The sequence below is a fragment of the Falco biarmicus genome, chromosome 1 (assembly GCF_023638135.1).
Source record: "Falco biarmicus isolate bFalBia1 chromosome 1, bFalBia1.pri, whole genome shotgun sequence".
Lineage (NCBI taxonomy): Eukaryota > Metazoa > Chordata > Aves > Falconiformes > Falconidae > Falco > Falco biarmicus.
Genome location: NC_079288.1, coordinates 21,639,639 through 21,660,763, shown reverse-complemented (window position 1 = coordinate 21,660,763; position 21,125 = coordinate 21,639,639). Strand labels below are relative to the sequence as shown.

At 64.5% G+C, this 21,125-nt stretch overlaps 4 protein-coding genes across 11 annotated transcripts in view; all 4 read right to left on the bottom strand.

Annotated features, from left to right (window-relative positions):
* Nucleotides 1-40: 40 nt before the first annotated feature.
* Nucleotides 41-9,845, bottom strand: LOC130154582 (ras GTPase-activating protein 4-like). Of its 4 annotated transcripts, XM_056350733.1 has the most exons (21): nucleotides 9,714-9,780; nucleotides 6,410-6,507; nucleotides 5,710-5,766; nucleotides 5,245-5,358; nucleotides 4,835-4,896; nucleotides 4,588-4,717; nucleotides 4,210-4,291; nucleotides 3,902-4,033; nucleotides 3,729-3,820; nucleotides 3,351-3,474; nucleotides 3,100-3,253; nucleotides 2,695-2,759; nucleotides 2,249-2,361; nucleotides 1,992-2,178; nucleotides 1,570-1,707; nucleotides 1,131-1,442; nucleotides 911-1,048; nucleotides 694-829; nucleotides 492-612; nucleotides 358-416; nucleotides 41-224 (listed from the first exon to the last, which is right to left on the bottom strand). In XM_056350733.1, the coding sequence occupies exons 4-21, from the start codon at nucleotides 5,262-5,264 to the stop codon at nucleotides 103-105; spliced, it is 2,187 nt and encodes a 728-aa protein (XP_056206708.1). In that variant the 5' UTR covers nucleotides 5,265-5,358; nucleotides 5,710-5,766; nucleotides 6,410-6,507; nucleotides 9,714-9,780; the 3' UTR covers nucleotides 41-102. The 4 variants fall into 4 exon arrangements, 3 of the variants coding, with proteins under 3 accessions (XP_056206708.1, XP_056206688.1, XP_056206698.1); XM_056350713.1 differs by lacking the exon at nucleotides 6,410-6,507 and having other exon boundaries at nucleotides 9,714-9,845; XM_056350723.1 differs by lacking the exon at nucleotides 9,714-9,780 and having other exon boundaries at nucleotides 6,410-9,673.
* Nucleotides 9,846-12,158: 2,313 nt separating this feature from the next.
* Nucleotides 12,159-15,415, bottom strand: UPK3BL2 (uroplakin 3B like 2). 2 transcript variants are annotated; one of them, XM_056349230.1, is made up of 7 exons: nucleotides 15,293-15,415; nucleotides 14,310-15,052; nucleotides 13,720-13,863; nucleotides 13,382-13,613; nucleotides 13,216-13,292; nucleotides 12,586-12,712; nucleotides 12,159-12,457 (listed from the first exon to the last, which is right to left on the bottom strand). In XM_056349230.1, exons 2-7 carry the CDS (start codon nucleotides 14,353-14,355, stop codon nucleotides 12,352-12,354), a joined length of 732 nt encoding a protein of 243 aa, XP_056205205.1. In that variant the 5' UTR covers nucleotides 14,356-15,052; nucleotides 15,293-15,415; the 3' UTR covers nucleotides 12,159-12,351. The 2 variants fall into 2 exon arrangements, with proteins under 2 accessions (XP_056205205.1, XP_056205196.1); XM_056349221.1 differs by lacking the exon at nucleotides 15,293-15,415 and having other exon boundaries at nucleotides 14,310-15,214.
* Nucleotides 15,360-16,584, bottom strand: LOC130158026 (uroplakin-3b-like). The gene is made up of 4 exons (XM_056358295.1): nucleotides 16,527-16,584; nucleotides 16,111-16,260; nucleotides 15,795-16,014; nucleotides 15,360-15,696 (listed from the first exon to the last, which is right to left on the bottom strand). Exons 1-4 carry the CDS (start codon nucleotides 16,582-16,584, stop codon nucleotides 15,360-15,362), a joined length of 765 nt encoding a protein of 254 aa, XP_056214270.1.
* Nucleotides 16,585-20,017: 3,433 nt separating this feature from the next.
* DTX2 (deltex E3 ubiquitin ligase 2) overlaps nucleotides 20,018-21,125 on the bottom strand; it is a 39,387-nt gene continuing 38,279 nt past the window's right edge. For all 4 annotated transcript variants that reach the window (XM_056349012.1, XM_056349020.1, XM_056349027.1 and 1 more), the window contains 2 exons: nucleotides 21,010-21,099; nucleotides 20,018-20,374 (listed from right to left, as the gene is read on the bottom strand). In XM_056349012.1, coding sequence (XP_056204987.1) covers nucleotides 20,150-20,374; nucleotides 21,010-21,099 — 315 coding nt within the window. In that variant the 3' untranslated portion in view covers nucleotides 20,018-20,149. The remainder of the gene's footprint in view (nucleotides 20,375-21,009; nucleotides 21,100-21,125) is intronic.

Genomic DNA, 21,125 nt, shown 5'->3' with positions numbered 1-21,125 from the left:
GCCACCAGCATCCCCCCCAGAGAGGGACAGGACAGGGCTGCAGGGTACAAAGTGCCTTTATTGCCACCGTGGCGGTGCCCGAGGCGTGGGGACCCCGACCCCTCATGTCTGCAGCTGCAGCAGGGTGGGTGCGGGGGGCGCGGGGGGCTGCGCCCGGCGGTGACAGCCCTCCAGGTCCCCCAGCACCCCGAAGAGCCGGCGCAGCCCCTCAGGCAGTGGGGTGTCTGCAGTGGGAGGGAGCACCAGTGAGACCCCCAACCACCGCAGCGCCCCGCCCCCCCCCGGCAGTTCTGGGGACCCGTCCCAACCACAGCATCCCCCAGGGGGTCCCCAAAACGCCCCCCACCCCAAACCTACCTTCATCCCGGGGGCCATTTTGGGCGTCCTCCAGCTCCAGCAGCTCCCAGTACTTTTCCCTGGGGAGAGGAGAGGGGTGGGCTTTTGGCTGGGGAGGGGTGCAGGGGATCTCCCCGGTGCGGGGGGGGGCTCACCTGAGGGTCCCTTGGAGGCCCTGAAGATGATGGAAGAGTCGCTGCGCCTCAGCCGCGGGGTCCAGGGGGTCACTCCAGTCATGCAGGGTGACACCATGCCGGGTCCGGTCGCACCCCAGCCCTGGGGCGGGGGGCAGCAGGCTGACGCCATGAGGGGACACCCCCAGCACCCCTGTGGGGTCCCGAGACCCCCACCCCATACCTGTCCTCTCCTTCTGGTGGCAGCAGCTCCACTTGTCCCCACGGAAGACGCCGGGGTGGTAGGCGCGGAGCACGCGGGGGTTGTTGACGCACACCTTGCGCAGGGCTGACAGCCACTGGTTCAGCTCGTTGACGCACTGGGGTGGTGTGGGGTGTGTGGTGAGGGGTCGGTCCCGGGCTGTGAGTCCCCTCAGCGTGCCCCCACATCCCCGTCCCACCTTGCACTGGAGGTAGGCTGTCTCCTGTTGCCCACCTGCACCCGTGTAGACCACCTGCATGACGTGGGAGCTCCCGAAGCTCTTCTCCTCCACCTTCTCAGCCGCCAGGATGTCGGCCAGGGCGATGGTGCCGCTGCGCTAATGGGGGGGGAGACGGATGACACAGGGGGGTCAGTGACGTCCCTTCACCCCCCTACCCAGCCCCTCAGCACCCTCCTACCTCCGCGCCGGGGCTCTTGCCAAAGCTGAGGGCCTCCCCGGTGAGGCAGAAGTGGAGCTTCTTGGCGGCGGTGGGCAGCAGTGGCCCCTTGCCCCGCGTCTTGTGGACAAAGAGCGGTCCCTCCCTCACCACCGTGCGGGGGGGGTCCAGCGGCCGCCCCTCACCTTCCTCCTCTTCCTCCATCTCCACCAGCCGGGTGATGAAGTCCTTCATCTGGGCAATGCCCTGCTGCAGGGCGGGCAGCAGCGGGGCCAGCCAGACCTCCTTGGCCCGCCCGGCCGCTGGCTCCATGTTGCCCACCATCTGGATGGCCTGGAGACCCCCAGCGTGGCGGTGTCACCGGCGGCAGACCCAGCCCTCCCCAGTGGGAAGCAGCCAGGCACCTCGAACACCACACCTGGGTGACAGCACCCCCCTTGGTGTCCCCCTCCTGTCCCACCTTGGCCAGCAGCAGCAGCGTGCGGCTGGTGCGTGCGTCGGCGTGTGTCTCCCGCAGGTGGAAGAGCTTGGGGGTCATGATGGCCGGTGAGAAGAAGCGGAGGCAGAGGAAGCTGGTGACTGCCACAAACTTGATGTGCTGTGGCCAGCCGAGGTGGTGGGCGACACGTGAGAGTCTGTCCCGACAAGGGACATCCTGGGGCACCACTACATCGATGCGCCAGGGACGTGGGGGCTGGCTTCCAGCACCAGCGTTGCCGTGTGGGCGCAGCACAGCCCCGCTGTCCCCCTGTGACCCATCCCTGGGGGGCTGCCCCCATGCCCAACAGGAGACCCCACCAACCAACACTGGGGACTGCACCCAGTGTCCCCTGGGGACATCCCAGTTTGACCCACCCGGTCCATCCCCTGTCGCATCCCAACCTGGTGCTGGGGGAAGCGCTCCTCGACGCGCTGGAAGAGCTGCCGGAAAGCGGCACGGATGACAGGGGGACACGCCGGCACCGACTTGTCGATGGCGTCCAGCAGCTCACCCAGGTAGGACTGGAGGTGCTGGCGGCCCTGCTCGATCACCTCCCCCTCCGTCTGCACCCGGTGCAGCCCTGAGCACCTGCGGGCACCGGCACCGTCAGCCGCATGGCCGGGGACCCCCGTGCCCCACCGCCCCGCGTGCCCCTTACCCGGTGTCTTTGATCTCCACCTTGCCAGGGTCGAGCTCCACGTGCTTCTTCTCCTCGAACACGCGGGTGATGGTGGGTCCCAGGACAGCGTGCAGGTACGGCATCCCTGTCACCTGCCGAGGCAGTGCGCAGGGAACAGTGACGGGGGGCACAGCCACAGGTTTGGCACCCCGACACCCGTGGAATCCCTGATAGGGGTCACCCAAGGAACTCTGAGCAGCCTGGGCTGGTGGAAGGGGTCCCTGCCCGTGGCAGAGGGTCAGAACTAGACGATCTTGAAGGTCCCTTCCAACCCAAACCCTTCTGTGACTTTCTCCAACCTATCAGCCCCAGAGGAAGATACAGACCCACCAGCCCTCCCAGTAGTCCCCTTGGGAACTGGACCCCATAGGGACAGCCCGGAGAGAGGGTGACCTGGGAAGAGCAGGTTTCGGGCAGTGTGGCACCTTGAGGAAGGACTCCATTGACTTTGAGGCCAGTGAGTTGCTCCGGAACAAAGTGTTTGGCTCGCCTGCAAAACAGGAGGGGGTCTGTGGCCTGGGGGACAGCCACAGGTCACCCACCCATGGGGCAGCTGCAGTCGTGGGGGTCGTTCACAGGGGCTGCGCCCTCCATCCCAGCCATTTCCGTGGGATTTTCTAACCTCAAAGCACTGGCTCCCCCACCAACCACAGCCAGCATCAGCCCACCAGTTGCTTGGGGTGAACCCAACAGATTCCCACATGGAACACAGCATGATGGTTGAACCTGAACTGTCACCCCCCAAAAAAATCACCACGCAAGGTCTCGGAGGTTTCGCAGCCCCAGGAGATGGTTGGAAGCCTCTGGCTCTGATCCCGCTCCAGCCTTACAGGGCTTGGCCAGCTCCAGCTCGAAGAGCAGGTCCAGGAACTCCTTGACCAGCCCTTGGCCCAGGAAGAGTTTGACCAAGTTGACGGCGACCTCCTGCCGGCACTCGGCCGTGGTGGTTTCATCCAGGAGGGTGACCAGGTGCACTTGGCCATCCTGGTGGGGAAAGGCACCGCGATGTTACGGCTCAAGGGAGACCCATGCCCCAGCAGAGAGCCAGAGGGAGGCGGGTGCCCCAGCATGGACCCCTCACCTGGCGCCCCGACTTCACCTCCTGGCACAGGAGCTGGACCAGGGGCTGGTAGCAGTGGGAGGGCAGCACCGTCTCGTCCCGCAGCCGTACCTGCAGCTGCAGCGAGCCCAGGCTGCCTCGGCCCCTGCAGGAGCACAGCGCGGGTGGGAGAGGGATGGAGAAATACTTCACCAAGCTGGAGGTGGCCCAACAGCCCGGGAAAGCCGGAGCAGGCAGGTGGGGCAGCCCTGCACTTGCCCCTTCCTCCCAGACAAGGGCATTTCCAGGAGCTGCCCCTCCAAAGGGAAGATGCTTCCTGGGAATAACCCCCTCCCCAATGCCCCTGTGGGCACCGGGACCACCCCTGGCACATCCCAACACCCCTGTGCCGACACTCACTCGTCCTCCCTCGGCTTGGACTTGTCCGGCCGCAGTCGGAACCAGCCCTCCTCCTGCCCGGCCGCCTCCAGCCCCTGGATGCTGAACACCACCTGGGAGGGGGAGGCAGGAGGGTGCTGGGTGGGCAGCCAGGCAGGCTCCCTGGCAGCGCCGGCGGGGTCTGGGGGGCTCACCTTGCCCAGGAAGTCATTCCTGCCGACGAGGTCCCAGTCCCACACCTCCACGCACAGCTTCTCCCCGGCGGGCTCCGCCAGCTCGAACTCGAAGGTCTCGTTCCAGCGGGGGTAGCAGGATTTCTTAACCACCTGCAAAGGCAACAGCTTCATCCCCCCGCACTGGGTGGATCCGACACCCCCCTGGGGACACCAAGCTGGGCACGCTGGGGGACAGGGATGGCTCCTGGCCGAGGTCTGGGCTTGCCAGGAGGATGATTTCACTTGCAGCACGTTGGGGGATCACGATAAACTGAAGTCACACTCACGGTGCTCTCCTGCGCCTTCCCGTTGTAGCGCAGGCGGACGAAGGGGTCGGAGGCGCCGTTCCGGTCCTTCCTGGCCAAATCCCTGCCAAGAGGAGGGGGAATTTGCCAGCAACCTCCCAATATACCTGCAGGCACCTGCTCCCCTCATCGGTTCCCCAGCACGTCGAGATTCACGCCCTAAGGACCGGCAGGTGAGGTGGAACCTGTCTCAGGACCCCCGTCAGCTGCTGGGTGGTGGGGAGGATGCTCTGCCCCCAAGGGAGGATAGCTAAGAAAACCGATACGGTGGGGAAACTGAGTCACGGAGCAGCCAGGACTCACCATAGGTGTCCCAGCTGCACACGCAGCCCCCTGTGACGCCCTGTGTCCCCTCCTCACCTGGCCTCCAGCACAGTGCAGCGCAGCCGCCGGCTGCCCTGGCTCCCCAGGACCTCCACCCGCAGGTGGATCTCCCCCTGCACCTCCTCGTCAGGGTCCACCTCACTGAGGCTCACCCAGCCACTGTAGCCTGTAGGAAAAGGGGACACCCTCATGGGGGGGTCGCTGGGGGAGCCCTTGGGACCGGCTCCTCATGGGCTGGGAGACAGGTCCCCACTGGGATCCCCGCAGCCACCCATCCCCCTACCCTTGGGGTGCTCCGCCAGCATGTCCCGGGTGATGCAGACCTTCCCAATAACATCATCGCGGCTGGAAAACAAAAACCGGGAGCAGGACATGGTGTGGGATGGCAGCCCACCTGCTGCGCCAGGCCCAGCAGGACACGTGTCGGGGGCAGAAAGGGTGCCCGGGTGTCCTGGGCTGGGGCCACCACGGTGTGTCTGTCCCCATGGAGCGCATCAGCCACCCTTTGCTGCCAGCTGGAGAATAACCTCAAGAAATAGTTTCACCCATTTGTGTCCCAAAACCCCAAGCCAGCACGGCCAGGTGTGGATTCTGTGGTGCCTACAGTGGGGTTGAGCATGCAGGCAGCCAAAGCCACCAGCCTCCAGTTCCCCACCCCGAGCCCCCACCGCCCCACAGCTGACCTGCCTGTACCTGAGCGCATCCTCGTCCATGACGTAGATGGAGATGCTGTGAAAGGTGGGCTGGAGGTGCACCTCGTATTCCTCCCCCCAGAACGGGGACAGCGTTTTCCACACCGTGGCAGTCCTGTGGGGCAGACAGCACCGGTGATGGGGGACATGGGGCACTCCCCAGCCCTGTGAGCTTCCCAGCTTTTTGTGACACACAGCTGGAGCAGCAGCCACAGTTTTGAACCATCAGCTGGGGCAGGCGATGGGTCTCCATCCCTGTCTTGTAGCTCTGGGCTGGCAAGATGTTGGAGGTGGCCACAAGATGTTAGACATCACAGCCTGTATCTGGAGGAGTGGCTCAGCCCAAAGCAGGGAATAATAATAAATAATAAAAATAATATTGTACCTGCTGCAGGGTAGATGGAGGGACCTGCCAGGAGCCAGATGTGCAGGTTTGGGGACCAGCCAGGGACATGGAGCCACTCACCTGATGATGGCCTCATCGTCGATCTTCACGATGCAGTACGGGTCGCTGCTCCCCGTGCTAGAAGGACACGGCACAGCTCTGTCACCACCAGCAGCCACAGCCCTGGCCCCCTACCCCAGCCCTGGGGGCTCACGTGGTCGTGGGCAGCCAAAGCCTTCAGCCCTGGCGAGCCCCACTGGAGAGGGGGGACCTCGCAGGTGCCCCTTGTGGGGACACACACCAAGGCTATGGGGTGCTGGGGTCCAGAGGCATCCCCAGAAGCCAGAGCCTTCAGCAGATGGATTTGGCCAAGGCTGCAGGCACGTGGTGAACCCAGCTTTGCTCCCAGCCCAGGGAAACACATCCCTGACTGTGTCCGGCCACCGCATCCCGCTGGCAGCTGCAAGTGGCTTTCCTCTTCCAAATCGGAAGGTGAAGAACAAACAAAACCCACCCTTTCCCCGAAGTGGCTCCAGGCACTGACAGCCCTGTCACACACACTAGCAGCGAGGCCACAGCAGCTTCCTCCAGCCCCAGGGTGCACCCAGCGCCCCAACACCGACGGGGACATCCCTGGAGATACCCCCAGCGATGCAGAGGGTGTGAAGGGCAGGCAGCCCCCACGATGCTCTGACCCCCGCTTCCTCCCCAGACACGACCCGAGTGATGGCTCCTGCTTGCGGCCGCCAAACCAAACCAAAACCAAATCACCATTTTATACCTTATTGCCCCAGTTCATCAGAAACGAGGTGACTCGGCTGCAGGCAGGGGTGGGTGGGGGTTCCGGCCGGAGGCAGAGGAGCCAGCAGGACCCGGGTGCTGGCCAAGGGGGTGGAAAGGTTGTGGCTCCCGTCCCGCAGGCAACCGGCACTGGGCAGCCCACGCTGAGCACGGTTACTCATCAACACCACCCCGGCATCATCCCCCAGCCAGCCACAAGCATCCCGGAGCAGGGGGGAGCACACAGGTGGGGATCTGGGGACCCCAAACACCGAGTGACTTCCCCACCCCAACACCAGGGAGGCTGAGAGCCAGGCACTGGGGGGATTCAAAGGGTGCCCCCCTGCCCTGGAAAGCATGGCTGTGGGGGGTTTCTCCAGGCTGTGCATCCCGGGCACTGCGCTAGCATCCCCATCCCCAGGCACAGGATGGGGGCCACATTCTGGGCCACAGGTGGTGCTGGCAGCAGGAGGGTTGCTAAGAGCAGCTCTCTACCTGCCTGCTCCCGTCTCCAGCCACACTCTGGAGAGGTTTTTACGAGAGCGGTGGATGAAGGACCATTAACGAGCCTGCTGCTGACATTTCCTACCTTATGCAAACCATCAAGCGGGCAGGGAGCAGGCAGGCAGAAAGGGAACATCTGCCTGCCCGAGCCGTGCCCAGCAACGTGGGGCAGGCGTCAGATGGGAGCTGCTTCCACACCAGCAGGAAAACCTTGTCCCCAACATGGGGCCATTTTGAGCACACGTGCTGCTTCACATCCCCTGGGGCACAGGGTACCCCAAAGCTGCCCTGCAGTATCTGGGTATCACAGGGATTAAAGCGCAGGGCTGCCAAAAACTGTCCACGGGCTGCAGGAAGCCTCCGATCTGCATCCCATGGGATGAACCCCCCACTCCAAAGGGAACCCAGCACTGGGTGACACGGTCTGCCTGGCGTTGACATCCCTGCAGGCTCACCAGTGCCCAGGAGATGTCAGGGGAAGAGACTGATGAGGTTTGCAGGCTCTTGGCAGGCGCTGGGCATCCTGCTGACGCCTCCGCAGAGCACGGCTGGCTTTGGCCACCTGCCCTGGCCCCCCCGCACTGGCACGGGCCACTGCAGGAGGCAAGGCGGGGGGGTTGGCACGGGGAAGGAGCTAAGAAAGGGGAAGGTCAGGCTTTAAAAAGAGGAAATGAAGACTGAAACTTTAAAGATTGATAGTGTTGTATAAACTAGGTGGGGGGGGTGGGGGACGACGGGGAATAAACATGCACTCGCTGCCGGCACCCATCCAGGTGGGCTGAGGCATGGAGTTTGCAATTAAAAACTCACTGGTGTAGAGAGCGGCACTGCTTTGCCCAGCCCTCAGGGGGTGGGAGCAATAAAATAAAATAAAGTATATAATTTCCCTTGCTTTCCTGCAACGAAATCCTCCTGCAGGGGAGGATTTTGCAGCGCTCAGCTAGGAAGGTGTTAGTGTTCCCACTGTGTCCTGGGCTGGGGGACAGAAGCCCACCCAGGGCTGAGCTGGAGCGGCTGCCGCAGTCCCAGTGTTTTGGCCCCGGAGCTGGGCAGTGACGCGCTGGCCGGGAAAACCTGCGGCGGGTTTCCTGCCTCTTTATGGGCATTGCACGGCTGCACTGTGCCAAGCCCTGCGCTAGGCGGGCGCTGGCTTGGAAGGAAAAGCAAAGAGCCGCTCTTCGGCAGCGGGAGGAGGTGGGAATCCCGTGGGCACAGCGAGCCGGGAGCCTGGCACCGAGCCTGACCCCCACCGATATCACAGGGCTACTGCCGGGGCAGAGGAAGGGGCTGCCGGTGGCCCAGCAGCAGCACCAGGGGTCCCAAACCACAGTGACATCGGCCAAATCCTGCTCCTGCAACCCCCTGTGCTGAATCCTGCAGGGGCTGGGGGACCCCACGGGGGTTTGGGTGTGCCACATCGCCTATGGGTGCTGCAAGCAGGATCTGACCCACAAACACAGCCGGGGCCACCGCTGACACCCCACAGAGGGATTTCCCTTAGGGAAACCAGCAGCAATCCCAAAGGCTGTGCCAGGGCAGACAGGGGAACGGGATCTCAGCAGCCCCTGTCCCCAGAGAGGGGGACAACGGCCATCCACGGCCAAGGTCAGGCGGCGGAGCGGGATCCAGCGCTCGGGTTTCCCTCCCTGCTGGGGCAGCCACTCTCCCTGCCCAAAGCCACCGTGTCCCAAAGCCACCGGGCTGGAAAGCTCCGCACAAGGTGTTACCGCATGGCTGAGCCCGAAAACCAGAGCTTCCAAAAATCCAGAGCCTGCCTGCACTGGGTCAAGCTCCCAGCATGGAGTTATGCCAAGGGATTTAAAAATCAGGCCCTGACACATGGGATTTAAAAAAAAGAAGAAGAAGGGGAAAAAAAAAAAAAAAAAAAAAGTCATGTTTCTTTCCTTGTTTATCCTCTTTTTCCATGATGGCTGCAGGGAGTTTTGCTGGTTTTCCGGCAGCCCTGACCCTGCCTGGCTGCCGAGTGCTTCTCAACAGCCTCCCAGTGCCCTAGCAGCTGGGGACCACCCCGATGCTGCCCTCCTGTCCCACCCCGACACTGTCCCACATCCCACCCCCCAGGATCAGAGCGACCGGGATAACGCTGGGACACACAGGCAGCCCTTAGGGAGCTGCCAAGGAGGGAGAGCCCAACCCAGGGGGCTGCCAGCAGAGCCCCCCAGACCACAGCAGGGTGGGCTTGAGGGAGGTGCTGGGAACAGAGTGGTGGCCAGGGGTCAGAGCCCAGGGATCATCCCTGCTCCTTTTGCGGGATGGCTGTACCGGGGGTCCTGCTTCGTGTCCAGGGGTGCCTGCAAAGGACCCAGCTCCAGGTGGGGCACGGTGCATGGTGGGGGCAGCACAGGGGGAGCCCCCCAACACGGGAACACTGCTTGGGGTACCCTAAAGTGCTGCTGGGGGCACCACACAGCACAGGTTGGGAACCTCAGAGCCATCCCAGAGGGTGTCCCCAGATCAGGGGGGATATGACAGCTCCTGAGGGAGCCACCCAAAGCCATCCTGGGGGGGAACCCTCAAAGCAAGGGGGACCCCAAAGCAAGGGGGACACCCCCAGAGCCATCCTGGGGGGAGCCCCCAAAGCACAGGCACTGGTGGGAGAACCCCAAGCCATTCCAGGTGAGCCCCCAGAGCTGGGGGGACACCCCCAAGCCAACCCAGAGGTGGTGTCCTCAAAGCACAGGGACCTGTTGGGGGTCCCTCTGGCAGCACTCCCGGGGCAGGGGGGCTCCCTCCGGAAGCTGCCTCCCCCAACCCCCTCCCGGCCCCCCGGGGGCACTCACATGTCCTTGGCGGGCAGGTTCCTGCCCTCCACGATGCGGATGGAGAGCGCGCTCCGCCGGGCCATGGCGGGCGGGCGGCCGAGCCGAGCCTCGAACCCGCCGTCACCCAGCTCCGCGCCCATGTGCGGGCCGGCGCCGCCAGCCGCCAATCAGCGCTGGGGGCGGAGCAAGGGGCGTGACCAGAAGCCATTCTCCGGTGGCGATTGGGTGATTAGATTCAGCTGCCTGCCAAGGGGTGGAGCCTGTGTGGCAATGGGCGTGGCTAAGGCGGCAATGGGCGTGGGTAGGGTGGGAGTAGGCGTGGCTAAGACGGCGGGGGCGGGGTCCCGTGGGGCCGGGGACACGCCACGCTGCCGGGGGTCCCGCCGGTCCCGTCCCCCCCCCCCCCCCCCCCCCCCCCCGCTCCGGGCCGCCCCCAGCCCCCGGGGACCGGCCGCAGCCCCAGGGCGGTGCAGCCCCGGCGGGGGTCGGCCCGGCGCCCCGCCTGCGGTGGCCGTTAAGGACCGGACCCACAGTGGGTCCTCGCTGTCCCCCACGACCCTGGGGGGTGCCGCCCGCGCCCCGCGCCCCCGGAGCCCACCCCTTTCTGGCTTTTTAACCCCGTATTATTTTTTGTTTTAAAGCCCTGCGCCCCGCGGCTGCAGCACCCCCGGAGGGACCAGTGGCATTTCTGGGGGTCTTGGGCCGTAAATACGGGGAGGGGGACAGACATGGGGGGGGGGGCGCCCCTCCTGCGGGACCTCCCCCGGCCCGAGCACTCCCCCAGCACGCAGAGCTGGGGCTCAGGGCCGTGCCAGCAGGAACCCAGGCCTTGGCATTTGCGCCCGGCTGCCACGGGGACACCCTGGGGACGCCCTGGGGACACTGGCAACACACTGGGGACATGCTGGGGTCACGCTGGGGACATGTTTGGGGACACTGCAGGGACACACTGGGGACACACTGGGGACCCCATGGGGACACATTGGGGGCACTGTGGGTACATGCTTGGGGACACTATCGGACACTCTGGGGACACCATGGAGACACTGTGGTGACACACTGGGGACATGCTGGAGTCACACTGGGGACCCTATGGGGACCCTGTGGACATGCTTAGGGACACACTGGGGACCCCATGGGGACACGCTGCCTCTCCACCTGCCCTGCACAGGGCGACAAGGCGCAGTCCCCTGTCACCGTCGTGTGGCAGCTGCTGCCCTGCACGCTGGGGGTGCCACGTGTCCCACCTCCAGCAGCACCCATGTGATGGGGACAAGTCCCCCCGGCCTCTGGAAGCCACTTTGGGGGCGAGATGGGTGTTTCATTCTGGGGGACGGGGGGTGGGACACTGGGGGGACACGGGTGGGACGGATGAAATCGACCCTTGGCTGGGCCCCAGCGGGTCTCCGCAGGGATCGGTGGCTGGATTTGCTCCGTTTTCCTTGGCTGGGCTCCAGGGAGGCAGCTCCTGGCAGGGCAGCTGGGGGGGCAGGTTGCTACCCCCCACCCCCACCCACTCATCCCCCCCCCTCCAAGCAGCACAAGGACGCTGCAGTGAGGGCGCTGTGACCGGGGATCGGTATAAATGTGATGCTGCCCTTTGCACAGCGCCCACGGAAAAATACCGGGGCTGGGGGGGTGGGGTGTTGATGTATGTACATGCCTATGACATATATATGTATATACATACTGCCCTGACTCCACTCAAAGGGGGGCACGGCCACCCTGCAGCGCTCTCGGCACCAGCAGGGTCTCATCCTGCCCGGGCTGTGGGATCAGGGCACCACGACCCCTGTGCAGGATCGGGAATGCTGTATCAGCCCCCCCTGCCCCAGCCCCTGGCACAGGATCAGGCCCACCACAGCCCACTCCCCACCAGACAGGATCAGGGACCCCCCTCCAGTGCAGGATCAGGCCCTGGGCTGCCGGTCCCCCCTTGCCATCTCGTGGGTAGTGGGGGAACATCAGCAGCACCCGGGAAGGATCAGGCCAGCTCTGGCTGGGGGGGACCCTCCTCTGGGTTTGGGGCAGGGAGGAATTGCTGCGGGGTGAAGGGAAACAGGGAGAAACACCCCCCTATACTCCCCCGACCCCCCCTGCCCCCTGCTGGGGGCATTTCTGTGCCACTCACGCCAGCGCTGGGGCTGTTGGGGGGTCCGGCTCCCCTCACTGCCTGGCACCCCAGGGGACCTTCCTCTGTTCACAGTGGGCACAGGTGGCACCGCAAGCTCCGAGCTGGGGGGGAAAATGCTTCCCCCACTCCAGAGCATCCCTGGCTGCATCCCACCCCGGGAGGCAGCCACCCCCCACCCAGGGACGGGGCTCACAGCCCTGTGTGGGGGCACAGGGATGGGGCCACGGGGCTTTTCCCAGGGGCTGGGAAGGCAGCAAGGTTTCGGTGGGTGCCATTCCTGGGGGGGTCACCAAGGGGAGGCAGAGGCTGGGCACAAAGCACATGGAAAGGCCTTTAATCCGCTCCTTCGCAGCTCCCCAGGGCCCCCCCTCCCTACGTGCTGGCGGTGCCCCTGCGGTGGGCACCGTGCCACCCGCTCCGGTGGTGCCATCCCGAGGGCACCCAAGGGCACATGGGATGGCGGGAGCAGGTGGGGAGGTGGGGTGGGGGGCTGCGGGGGGACATTGGGGGCCATGGGGGGGCTCAGAGCCGTGCAGCCGGCTGGTCGTAGACGTGGTGGGTGTTGTACCGCTGCACTGTCACTGCCTCCGGCTTGCTGAAGGTGCTGCTGCCGCCACAGGTGTCTGAGCTGGGGAGGGAAGGGGGGGTGAGGGGCGAGGGTGGGGGCCCAGGGTGCCGGTGTCACCCTCTGACACCGGTCCCATATGCCCAGCACCCATCCTGGGAGGTGCGGCGGGACACGGGGGCGGCACTCACCCCAAGACCAGCATGGCCAGCAGGCCAGCCAGCAGGATGGCGAAGAGGATGGAGAGGATAGAGGTGATGGCGATCATGCTGGCGCTGTGCCCGCTGCCCGTGGTGGGGATGCTGCTGGGTGACTGGGCTGGGGAGAGAGCGGGAGGGGAGCAAGTGGGACGCACCTGGGGGCAGCGCAGGGGGCTCGGCCAGGTCACGGGGTGTCTGTGTGCAGTTGCAGTGTGCAATCGCACCGTGCAAATGCAGCGTGCAAACACTGTGGGCAATCCCACCGTTCAAACGGATGGTGCAAATCCAATGTGCAACTGCACCGTGCAAATGCACCATGCAATTGCACCGTGCAAATGCGATATGCAGTGGTAGCGTGCAAACACGCCGTGCAAAAGCTCGGTGTGAACGCCATGTGCAATTGCACTGTGCAAACAGCACGAGCCATCGCACGGTGCCACCGCACCCCAGCAGGACCCGCAGCAGTGCCCTGCCTCAGTTTCCCCAGCCGCTCACAGGAGCGCTGCACCCCCAGCCGCTGGTGCTCGGTGCGCAGCCCCCCGGGACCACTCCACACCCTGTCCACACTTGGGGGCTGTGGGATGGGGGCAAGGGGCAGGATGAGCCCCCTGGCAGCGGTACCTGTCCTCAGGGTGATGGGTTCCGACCAGGCTGTCTCTGCCACGGGCTCGGAGCCCTCCAGGGCGAGGAACTTCACCCTGGGAAGGGAAGGGAGGTTGGCCATGGTCCGGCGAGCTGGGGGGCTGCCAGCAGGCCCGGGGGGGCACGTCCCCATAAGCAGGCTCACCGGTATGGCCCAGGGCCGGGCAGGGGGCCGTTGCAGGTGGGTCTGTTCTCAGCCCTGGTGCAGCTGGTCTCGCTGCCCACACGCAGCACCGTGATGTCCCCGGGTTTTTTGGGGCAGGGGTAGTGCAGGAGGGTGCTGTTGAGGGTCATGTAGGCAGGGGCGGTGGTGGGGAAGCCCTGGAATGCCCTCTCGGGGGTCCCTGGCTCCACGCTGTTGTTGAAGTCGGGTACGGCTGCAGGGATGGGGATGGGGGTGAGGAGGGAGCAGGGGGGCGCGGGGAGCCCTGCGCACAGCCCTGCCCTGGCTGCTCCCCCGGGGCCTTGCTGCAGCCCACCTACCCTTGGGGACGGCCACCACCAGCCAGATGACGGCATCATCTCGCACATTGAAGACGCAGCGGGGCTGCTCCAGCACGAAGGTGGAGGTGGTCTTCAGGCCCCCCAGAGGCAGTGTGGCCAGGGTCGGACTGTACTCGAGTGTCTCTGCGGTGAGAAACCAAGGGGGTGCAGTGGAGGGCACAGACCCCCCCCTGCAGCCGTTGACCGGTGGCTCTGACTGGCTGCACCGGTGCTGGGGGCTCGGCGTGGGGATAGGGAGAGGGGGGAGCTGGCCCTGGAGACCCCCGCTCCCCTCCTGCCCCTGGTTTTGGGCTCAGATACGTGATACATGGAGAGGAAAGCAAAGAAATCCCGTGCCACCACCTGGGGAGGGACACCCCTGCGAGACCCCCAGAGGACCCCACGCTGTGCCGGCAGACCCAGGTAGGTGACACCAGGGACAGGAGGGGTGGCACCCAGCATAGGGGGGGCATCAGCTGCCCTAGACCTCAGGCTCCAGGGGGGGGTCCTGATGCCCACGCACAGGGGACCCCTGCAAACAGGGGACAGCAGGGACCCCCAGCTCAGCCCGATGGTGTTGGCGGACTCACCCAGGCCGTGGGCTGTTGCCAGGAGCAGGAGGAGCAGCGGGAGCATCGTGTGGGCGCCTGGGTGCCTGGGGTGGGAGTGCAGGCAGCCGGGCTCTGCATCCCCATGGGACCCACCTGCGGCTGCCAACCGCCCACATTCCTGCGCTGGCCGCAGCCCCGTCACAAACAGGTCCAGCTCGTTTCCCCGAGGAGCATTTGTCACGTCCGAGTGCCCACCACTGAGGCGTGCTGAGAACCGCCACGCTCATCGCAAGAGTGGGCTGCAGCCCCCGCCCAGGCAATGGGGCACAGAGTGCCACCCCAGGGGATGCCCACCTGTGGCTCCCTGCACACCCCACCGCTGCCACCATGTGCCCCCCTCCAACACCAAGTGCCACACAACCGAGCCTCTGGGTGGTTTGGGGGGGGCCTGGTGCCCCCATCCTCCACAGCCCCACGTGGCCAACGGCCTGGTGAAGGTGGCACCAAGCTGGGTGCCGTGCGAGCCGGGTGGCCGGCACAGGGGGCAACATCCCATGGCCGGGCAAGGAGGAGGCAGCTGCAGATGTCAAGTGAGAATTTACTTAGCAGGGCACAGACCGGGAGGTGGGGGGGCAAAGCAGCCCCGCCCCGGGGGGCTACACCTGCAGCCGGGGGGCCGGGGCTCAGGCAGGGCCGGGGGGATGTGGTGGGTCCTGTAGGACCTGTGGGCGAAGGCGCTCGTCCCCGAATCCCAGCGGCGCAGGGACCCCCACACCTCGGCGCTGCAGGGAGAGAGAAGCAGAGGCGTCAAGTGGGGTCCGTGGGGGTCCCTCAGCCCCTCCCCGTGCTGGCCACCGCCAAGAGGCCCTTTCTCTTTGCCAAACCACCAGTTTAAGGAAAAAAACGCTTTTTAAATCATTAAAACATCTTTGCTCAATCCCTTTGCTGAGGAAGGGGTGTTCTCCCGGGGCCCCCGTGGATGCACCCCCCTCCCCGAAGCCCAGCCCATGTACCCCACGTACCCCACGGCGCCAAGCACTGCGGTGGCCAACACGGCCCCCAGGCTGGCGAGGATGCAGGCGATGATGACTACGTCGCTGCCACGGCGTGTGGGTGCGGGGTCGATGGTGCTGGGGTGGCTGGCTGGAAGGAGGTGGGATGAGGGATGTGGGGGGGGCACGGGGGGTTCAGGGATGGTGCGATGGAAAGGGGAGGGCGGCCAGGGGAGTTTGGGGATCGCTTTTCCCCTCTGGGTTTTGGGGTGATGGCATAAGGCTGATGCCATGCCGCATGCCAGCACCCCAGCGGGGCAGGTGTGGGGACCCGCAGGACGGCAGTGCCACCGGTACCTCTCGGCAGGAGGATGGGCTCAGACCACCTCGTCTCAGCTTTGGGGCCATGGCAGCCCATCACCAGGAACTTCACCCTGCAGGGTCAGCACGGTGGTGACACGGGGGGTGAGCATGGCCAGGATGGGGAATTACCCCAGCTGGCATCTGGGGGGTTCCATCCTGCCAGCCTCACCTGTAGGGCCCCGGGGAGGGCAGGGGTCCGTTGCAGGGGGCCTGGCTGCCCTGGCCCCCACACGCCGTGTCGCCCCCAACCCGCAGGAGGGCCCAGCCCGGAGCTGAGCAGGCATACGTGGATGCTGCCGTCTCCAGCGTCATGTAGGAGTGGGCGGTGGGCAGCCGCTCGTACAGGGGCACATCAGCCTGCGTCGGGGGGTTTCTGAAGGCGGCCGAGGCTGCGTGGCACAGCCCGGGGGTGAGCGGCTGCGACGGGGGTCCCCCACGTCCCCTTGCCACAGCAGGGAGCATACGCTGGAGCAGCGGGTGCTCACCGTTGGCAAAAGCCACCACCAGCCAAACGGCATCGGAGGCGTTGGTGTGATGGTCAAAGACGCAGCAGGGTCTCTCCAGAGCGAAGGTGGTGGCGGTGAGCTTCCCTGGCAGTGCCGCGGGGGGCACGCGGGGCACGTAGGGCAGGAGGGCTGGGGAAGTGGGCACTGAGCGGGGGGGACCCCATGCTCTGCACCGCTCAGCAAATAAATGCCTGACCCCAGCCCCCATCCGCGTCGGGGTCCACAAATGCCGGTGCTGGCACAGCAAGGGCTCACAGGCGCCAGCACCAGAGGGACCGCACTGGTGTGGGGCCCCCCCAGCCACGCCTGGCCCCGTAACACCCTCCCGGGCACAAACACACTGCAGCCCCTCCAAGCCCCCGTCCCCCTCTGCCCTGTCCCCCCGTGGGAGTCACCCAGGCCTGCGGCTGCGCCCGTCCCAGCCAGCACCAGCAGCACCCGCAGCAGCTCCATGGTGTCGTCCCGCTGGGGCTGGATGTGCCGCCCTGCTCCGCTCACCCCGTCCCACTGCTGAGGGGACGAACCGCCCCACGAGCCCCTGCAGTGGGGACGGCCTGGCCTGGCCAGACCCTCCCAGTCCCACATTCCTGCACCGGCTCTGCCGGCCCGGTGAGACCCCGCGGGCAAAGGGGGCCGGCTGCGCCTCCCAGGTCACCCGCTGGTCCCAGCCCCCCCTGGGGAGCCCTCCCGCGGGACCCCAAGCCAAGGCACCCGAGGGAGCTGCGAGGATGCCGGGCACCAGCCTGCGATGTGAAAGGGGAAACTGAGGCACAGAGGCGGCACCGGAGCCGCGTTCAAGACAGGCTGGCAGAGGTCAAAGCCTTTGTTGGCGCTATGGGGGCAGCTGGGCAAGTGGTCCCGCAAGCCCATTTGCCCCACCGAGACCTGTGGCTCCCTGTGGGTGCCTGGTACCACCCGGCCCCCCAGCCAGTGCGAGGGGTGAGGCTGGGCTGGTTTTGGGTGCAGCCAGCCTTGCCCCGGGGGCAGGAAAGCGCTCCGGAGCCATCACACCCTGGCCTCATCCAAACCCCACGTGTTCTAGGTGAACGGTCCCACCCAGCACCGGGGTGTGGAAGCACCTGAACCGTGGGGCCACCCCACAGTGACACTGCCCCTAGCACCCCCCCTCCTCGCTGGCAGCAAGGCTGGGCCATGGCCCCCCTCCCTGGGGAGAGGCACCCCGAGCCCTTGGGATGGGGATGGGGACAGTGACCCTGGCACGGGAGCTCCCCCACAGCCCGGGAGCCCATCACCACCGCCCCCCCCCGGGTGGCTCTCCACGCGGAGGGGTTTGAGTGCTCCTTCTCCGCTGTTTGTCAAGGGCAGTGGCTGCTCACTCCTGCGTGGGAAGGGATTTTCCGCCCCCCCCCTCCTGAAGGGCTGGGACCGCGCCCCCAGATTAAGTGGAAATGGGGCATTCAAAGATTACAGTCCAGCTGCGGAAGGAAAAAGCAGGCACAGCTGCAGCCTCCATCCCTCCTCCCTCTTCCAGCTGCTGCCTTATCCCCCTGCTCCTACCCAGCAATAGCTGCCTCGGGGTCCCCACCAGCAACAGCTGCCCATGGGGACATGCCAGCCCCCCATCTGCCAGCACAGACCCCTTGGTCATGCCTCCCCACAGGGTGCCAGCGGCAAGGCGAGGGAGGCAGGTTGACGCAGGGGGACAGTGAGTCACAGTTTCAGCTGCCGCTATGGGGACGTGAGGCCAGCATACCTGCAGGGTCAAGGCTTGGCTAATAATAACCACCCTGCTGCAAATGAGCCAGCACCGCAGGGGGAAGGGAGAAACCTCCCCCCCCCGGGGTCTCCAGCCCAGGCCAGGGGGACCCAGGTTCTTTTGGTCAGACCTGTCCGGTAGCATTATAAGCACTTATTTTGGGCTCTGTCCCCTCCCGGCCCCAACCAGCCACAGCACTGCGGTCACGGATTCACCCCTGGAGCTTTCCTCCTCCGCTGGCTGCTACCCCTGCCCCGGGTGTCGAAGCGCCTCCCTGCCCAGCGGTGCCTGAGCGCCCAGCTCTGCTGCTTTCCGCCCCTTTGCTGCCTGCATCCCCCCACCGTGGGGGCCAAGCAGTCTCAGGCCCTGCACAGACACGGCAAGGATTTTAGGAGATGCTTTGTGTCCTCGTGGCAGAAGACGAGACAGCCTGGGATGAGCCACTGAGCCTGGCCAGCTCACACCTCAGTACGCTGGCCCCGGCCCAGCCCAGACATGGGAAGGCTCCAGCCAATTCACATACAAGAGCCTTGGGCCACGCTCAGCAGGAAATTCTTGCTTTGTACAGGGCTGGGTGACCTCTGCTCAATTTTTGCTTCAATTCATTATTTTCACTGCTGAAAGAACATGAGCTGTGCATACAAAACTGAAGCTTAAACGTGAAACCTCTCCCTTTTGTAACTAGGGCAGGAGAGGAGCAGGCACAGCCCACCTGCATAGAGCTCGACAACACACAGACACACACCTACCGCACCCAAGCAGCTTCCACTCTTGCAACATCCCCAGATTTTGCTGGATGTTTGAGGGTTTTCTCCCTAAAGCATGCAGCAAAGGGTAACCAGGAGGCTGCAAGCACAAGATGGGTATTGGGAAAGCTCCAGCCCTTGACAGCTCAAAAAACCCCTTCATTTTTATATTGGCGTGACAGAAAGAGAATAATTGCCCCTCTGCTGGCCCAGGACATGCTGATCCCAGGAGGATGCCAAGACAGAGCTACCGGGAAGCACGGCCACATCCCGTCCTGATCTCCTGGGAAGGATGTGAAATGGCAGATAGCACCAGGGCCTCTGATATGCCCAAGGGATTTGAAGCAGGCAGGGCTCCAGGGACTTGCAGCGGGGGCCAGTGGCCACGGGGAGGGGAACAGCTAGAAACAGCTCTTAGAAAGGCTTCAGCTACCAGGTGACAACACACAGGAAGGCCACCAGGACTGGGGAAACATGGCTTTTGCAAGGAGCTAGCACTTTAATGAGCAGAGCTCACGGCGCAAGGAGCTCTGCCAGCAACCTTGCATAGTGGCCACCACTGGCCAGCCGGCAGCAAGCCAGGGGTGACCGGTGGCTGCTGACCGCTGGGCAGCACCAGCAGCACAAATACAAGAGTCTCCTCCTCGCAGAGGCTTTATCAGGCACAAATAGCCTCAAACTGCTGCCATTTCACCCAGGGAGGGGGGAAGAGGAGCAGGTCTTGCCAGAAGTGCTCCAGGATGATAGGAGCAGGGATGGCAGCTCACAGCAAGAGCAGAGGGCTGTGACTGCCCCCAGGACGGACACTGCTGGGTCACCTCTGCCAGCACTGTGGCTGCAGACCACCAGGCTCTGGCAGGCAAAGCACCGACAGGCTGCAACCCCTGACCCCTAGGACCAGCGCCCCACGTCCTGCCCCTGCAGAGATTTGTGTTCCTCCAGCAGAGCTGAGCTTTCCCTTCCTTCTCCTGGCTGGATCGAGTGTCTCCAAGCTCCTGGAGCAGGCTGGTCCCCCGGAGAGGGCCACCGAGCGGGGAGGCACCCCAAGCCATCAGGCAGCTTGAAGGCAAAGCAGCGACCTGCTGTGGGAATGCAGTGTTGATCACAACCAAGCAGAGACAGAGGGGCAGGAGGGAGGGGGCTGTGCTGCAAGAGGTGCCTCGGAGACAGGGAGCTGCCGTGTGCTGGAGCGAGGCCCTGGCTTGCTTTCCAGGGGGGTCTAGCGGGAGCGAGACCCACTCCCCATCCCATCCCCAAGCATTACCAGGGCCAGGTCTTGCCTTCACAAGGGGATCTGTCCCCACAGGACTACTGTCCCAGCTGGTCCTGGCTGTGACCATCAACCCCACCCAGAGACACCAGCGCAAGTTCCTACAAGAACACCCCTCCCTCCCCCCCCAAAAAAGAGGCTGTGAAGAGCAGGCAGGGCTCCCGCGGTACAGTGTTATTGCTCAGTGTGACAGGTGGTCAGACACAGGAACTTAAGGCAACAGGAATAAGTGCACTAGGTGGGCCCCCCAGCGCGTGCACGGCACAGCCGGGCCCCCACCCCAGCTCATTGTCTCAGGCAGTCCTCGGTGACGCCCTGCGCGGCCAGCTCCGCCAGCACATTGTCCAGGTAGTTGGGGTCGGGGTAGCCGTGGCCACTCACATTTGTGTCCATCTCCGTCTTGTGGTGGATCTCATTCCACACCACCGTGTTGCTTTCGCCGGTAGTGCTGGAGGTGCCCACTGTGAAAATCAGGCGTCTCTTCCATGCCACCCTCAAAAGCTCCAGAACCTAGAGAAGGAAAAAAACAACAAAGCTGGCCTTCAGCAGCTAGGAGACTTGAGCCATGAAAGCAGTTTGCCAGAAGCTTGACAACCTAAATCCCTGCTGTAGCAGGAGGAAACATAAGATCCCAGCATCAGAAGGGATCTCCCTCCCCTCCTAGTTACCCATGTGGTGGCCCTGATGGGAAGGACAATTCCCTACACACACTGGTCTTCCAGGACTTGAAAAATCCCTTGAAAAATCCCGGTACAAGTTGTGACAAACACACCCACCCGCAGGAAATGGGGATGGGAAGGGTCAAGCAGCCAGACTTCCCGAGCTTGGCAGTTCTCAGTGCCAACCCTTGTAACTGCATAGCCCAACACAGGCCAGGAGCGCCTTCCCAAAAGATCAGACGGGATTTTGTTTAGTAAAGGGATGAACAAGTCTTCACAGTCAAAGCTGCGAAGCAGCAGCAAAGATCCTCACGGGCAGAGTGATTACAGATCCATATAAGGAAGAAACAGCACGGACAACTGCCAAGAAGAGCTGGTTAGTGTCGTGGGGACAGCTCCCAAAAGCCAGCCTGTTGTGCCGATCCACCAACACAGCGCCAAGAGACAACCTGAGAAGGGTGACGTTATCAGGGTCTGGTACCTTACCTTCCTGCCCTTCTCGTTGTCTGGGAGATAACAATAGCGAGGAAAGCCTCTTGCTGTGTACGGCATCCCAGGGTTGGGGTGCTCAGGACCCTGCAACAGATAAGATGTATTTGGCA

Excerpts from the sequence above, each read along its gene's own strand:
- UPK3BL2 (XM_056349230.1), bottom strand. The coding sequence starts at position 14,355 with ATGCTCCCGCTGCTCCTCCTGCTCCTGGCAACAGCCCACGGCCTGG. Across the intron at positions 12,713-13,215 it reads ACCCATCACCCTGAGGACAG|CCCAGTCACCCAGCAGCATC; the intron begins GTACCGCTGCCA and ends CTCTCTCCCCAG. Across the intron at positions 12,458-12,585 it reads CTGGCCATGCTGGTCTTGGG|CTCAGACACCTGTGGCGGCA; the intron begins GTGAGTGCCGCC and ends TTCCCTCCCCAG.
- LOC130158026 (XM_056358295.1), bottom strand. The coding sequence starts at position 16,584 with ATGGAGCTGCTGCGGGTGCTGCTGGTGCTGGCTGGGACGGGCGCAGCC. Across the intron at positions 16,015-16,110 it reads GGTGGTGGCTTTTGCCAACG|CCTCGGCCGCCTTCAGAAAC; the intron begins GTGAGCACCCGC and ends TGTGCCACGCAG. Across the intron at positions 15,697-15,794 it reads CCCTCCCCGGGGCCCTACAG|GGTGAAGTTCCTGGTGATGG; the intron begins GTGAGGCTGGCA and ends CTGACCCTGCAG.
- LOC130154582 (XM_056350713.1), bottom strand. The coding sequence starts at position 9,835 with ATGGGCGCGGAGCTGGGTGACGGCGGGTTCGAGGCTCGGCTCGGCCGC. Across the intron at positions 417-491 it reads GGCCTCCAAGGGACCCTCAG|GGAAAAGTACTGGGAGCTGC; the intron begins GTGAGCCCCCCC and ends TCCTCTCCCCAG. Across the intron at positions 225-357 it reads AAATGGCCCCCGGGATGAAG|ACACCCCACTGCCTGAGGGG; the intron begins GTAGGTTTGGGG and ends CTCCCACTGCAG.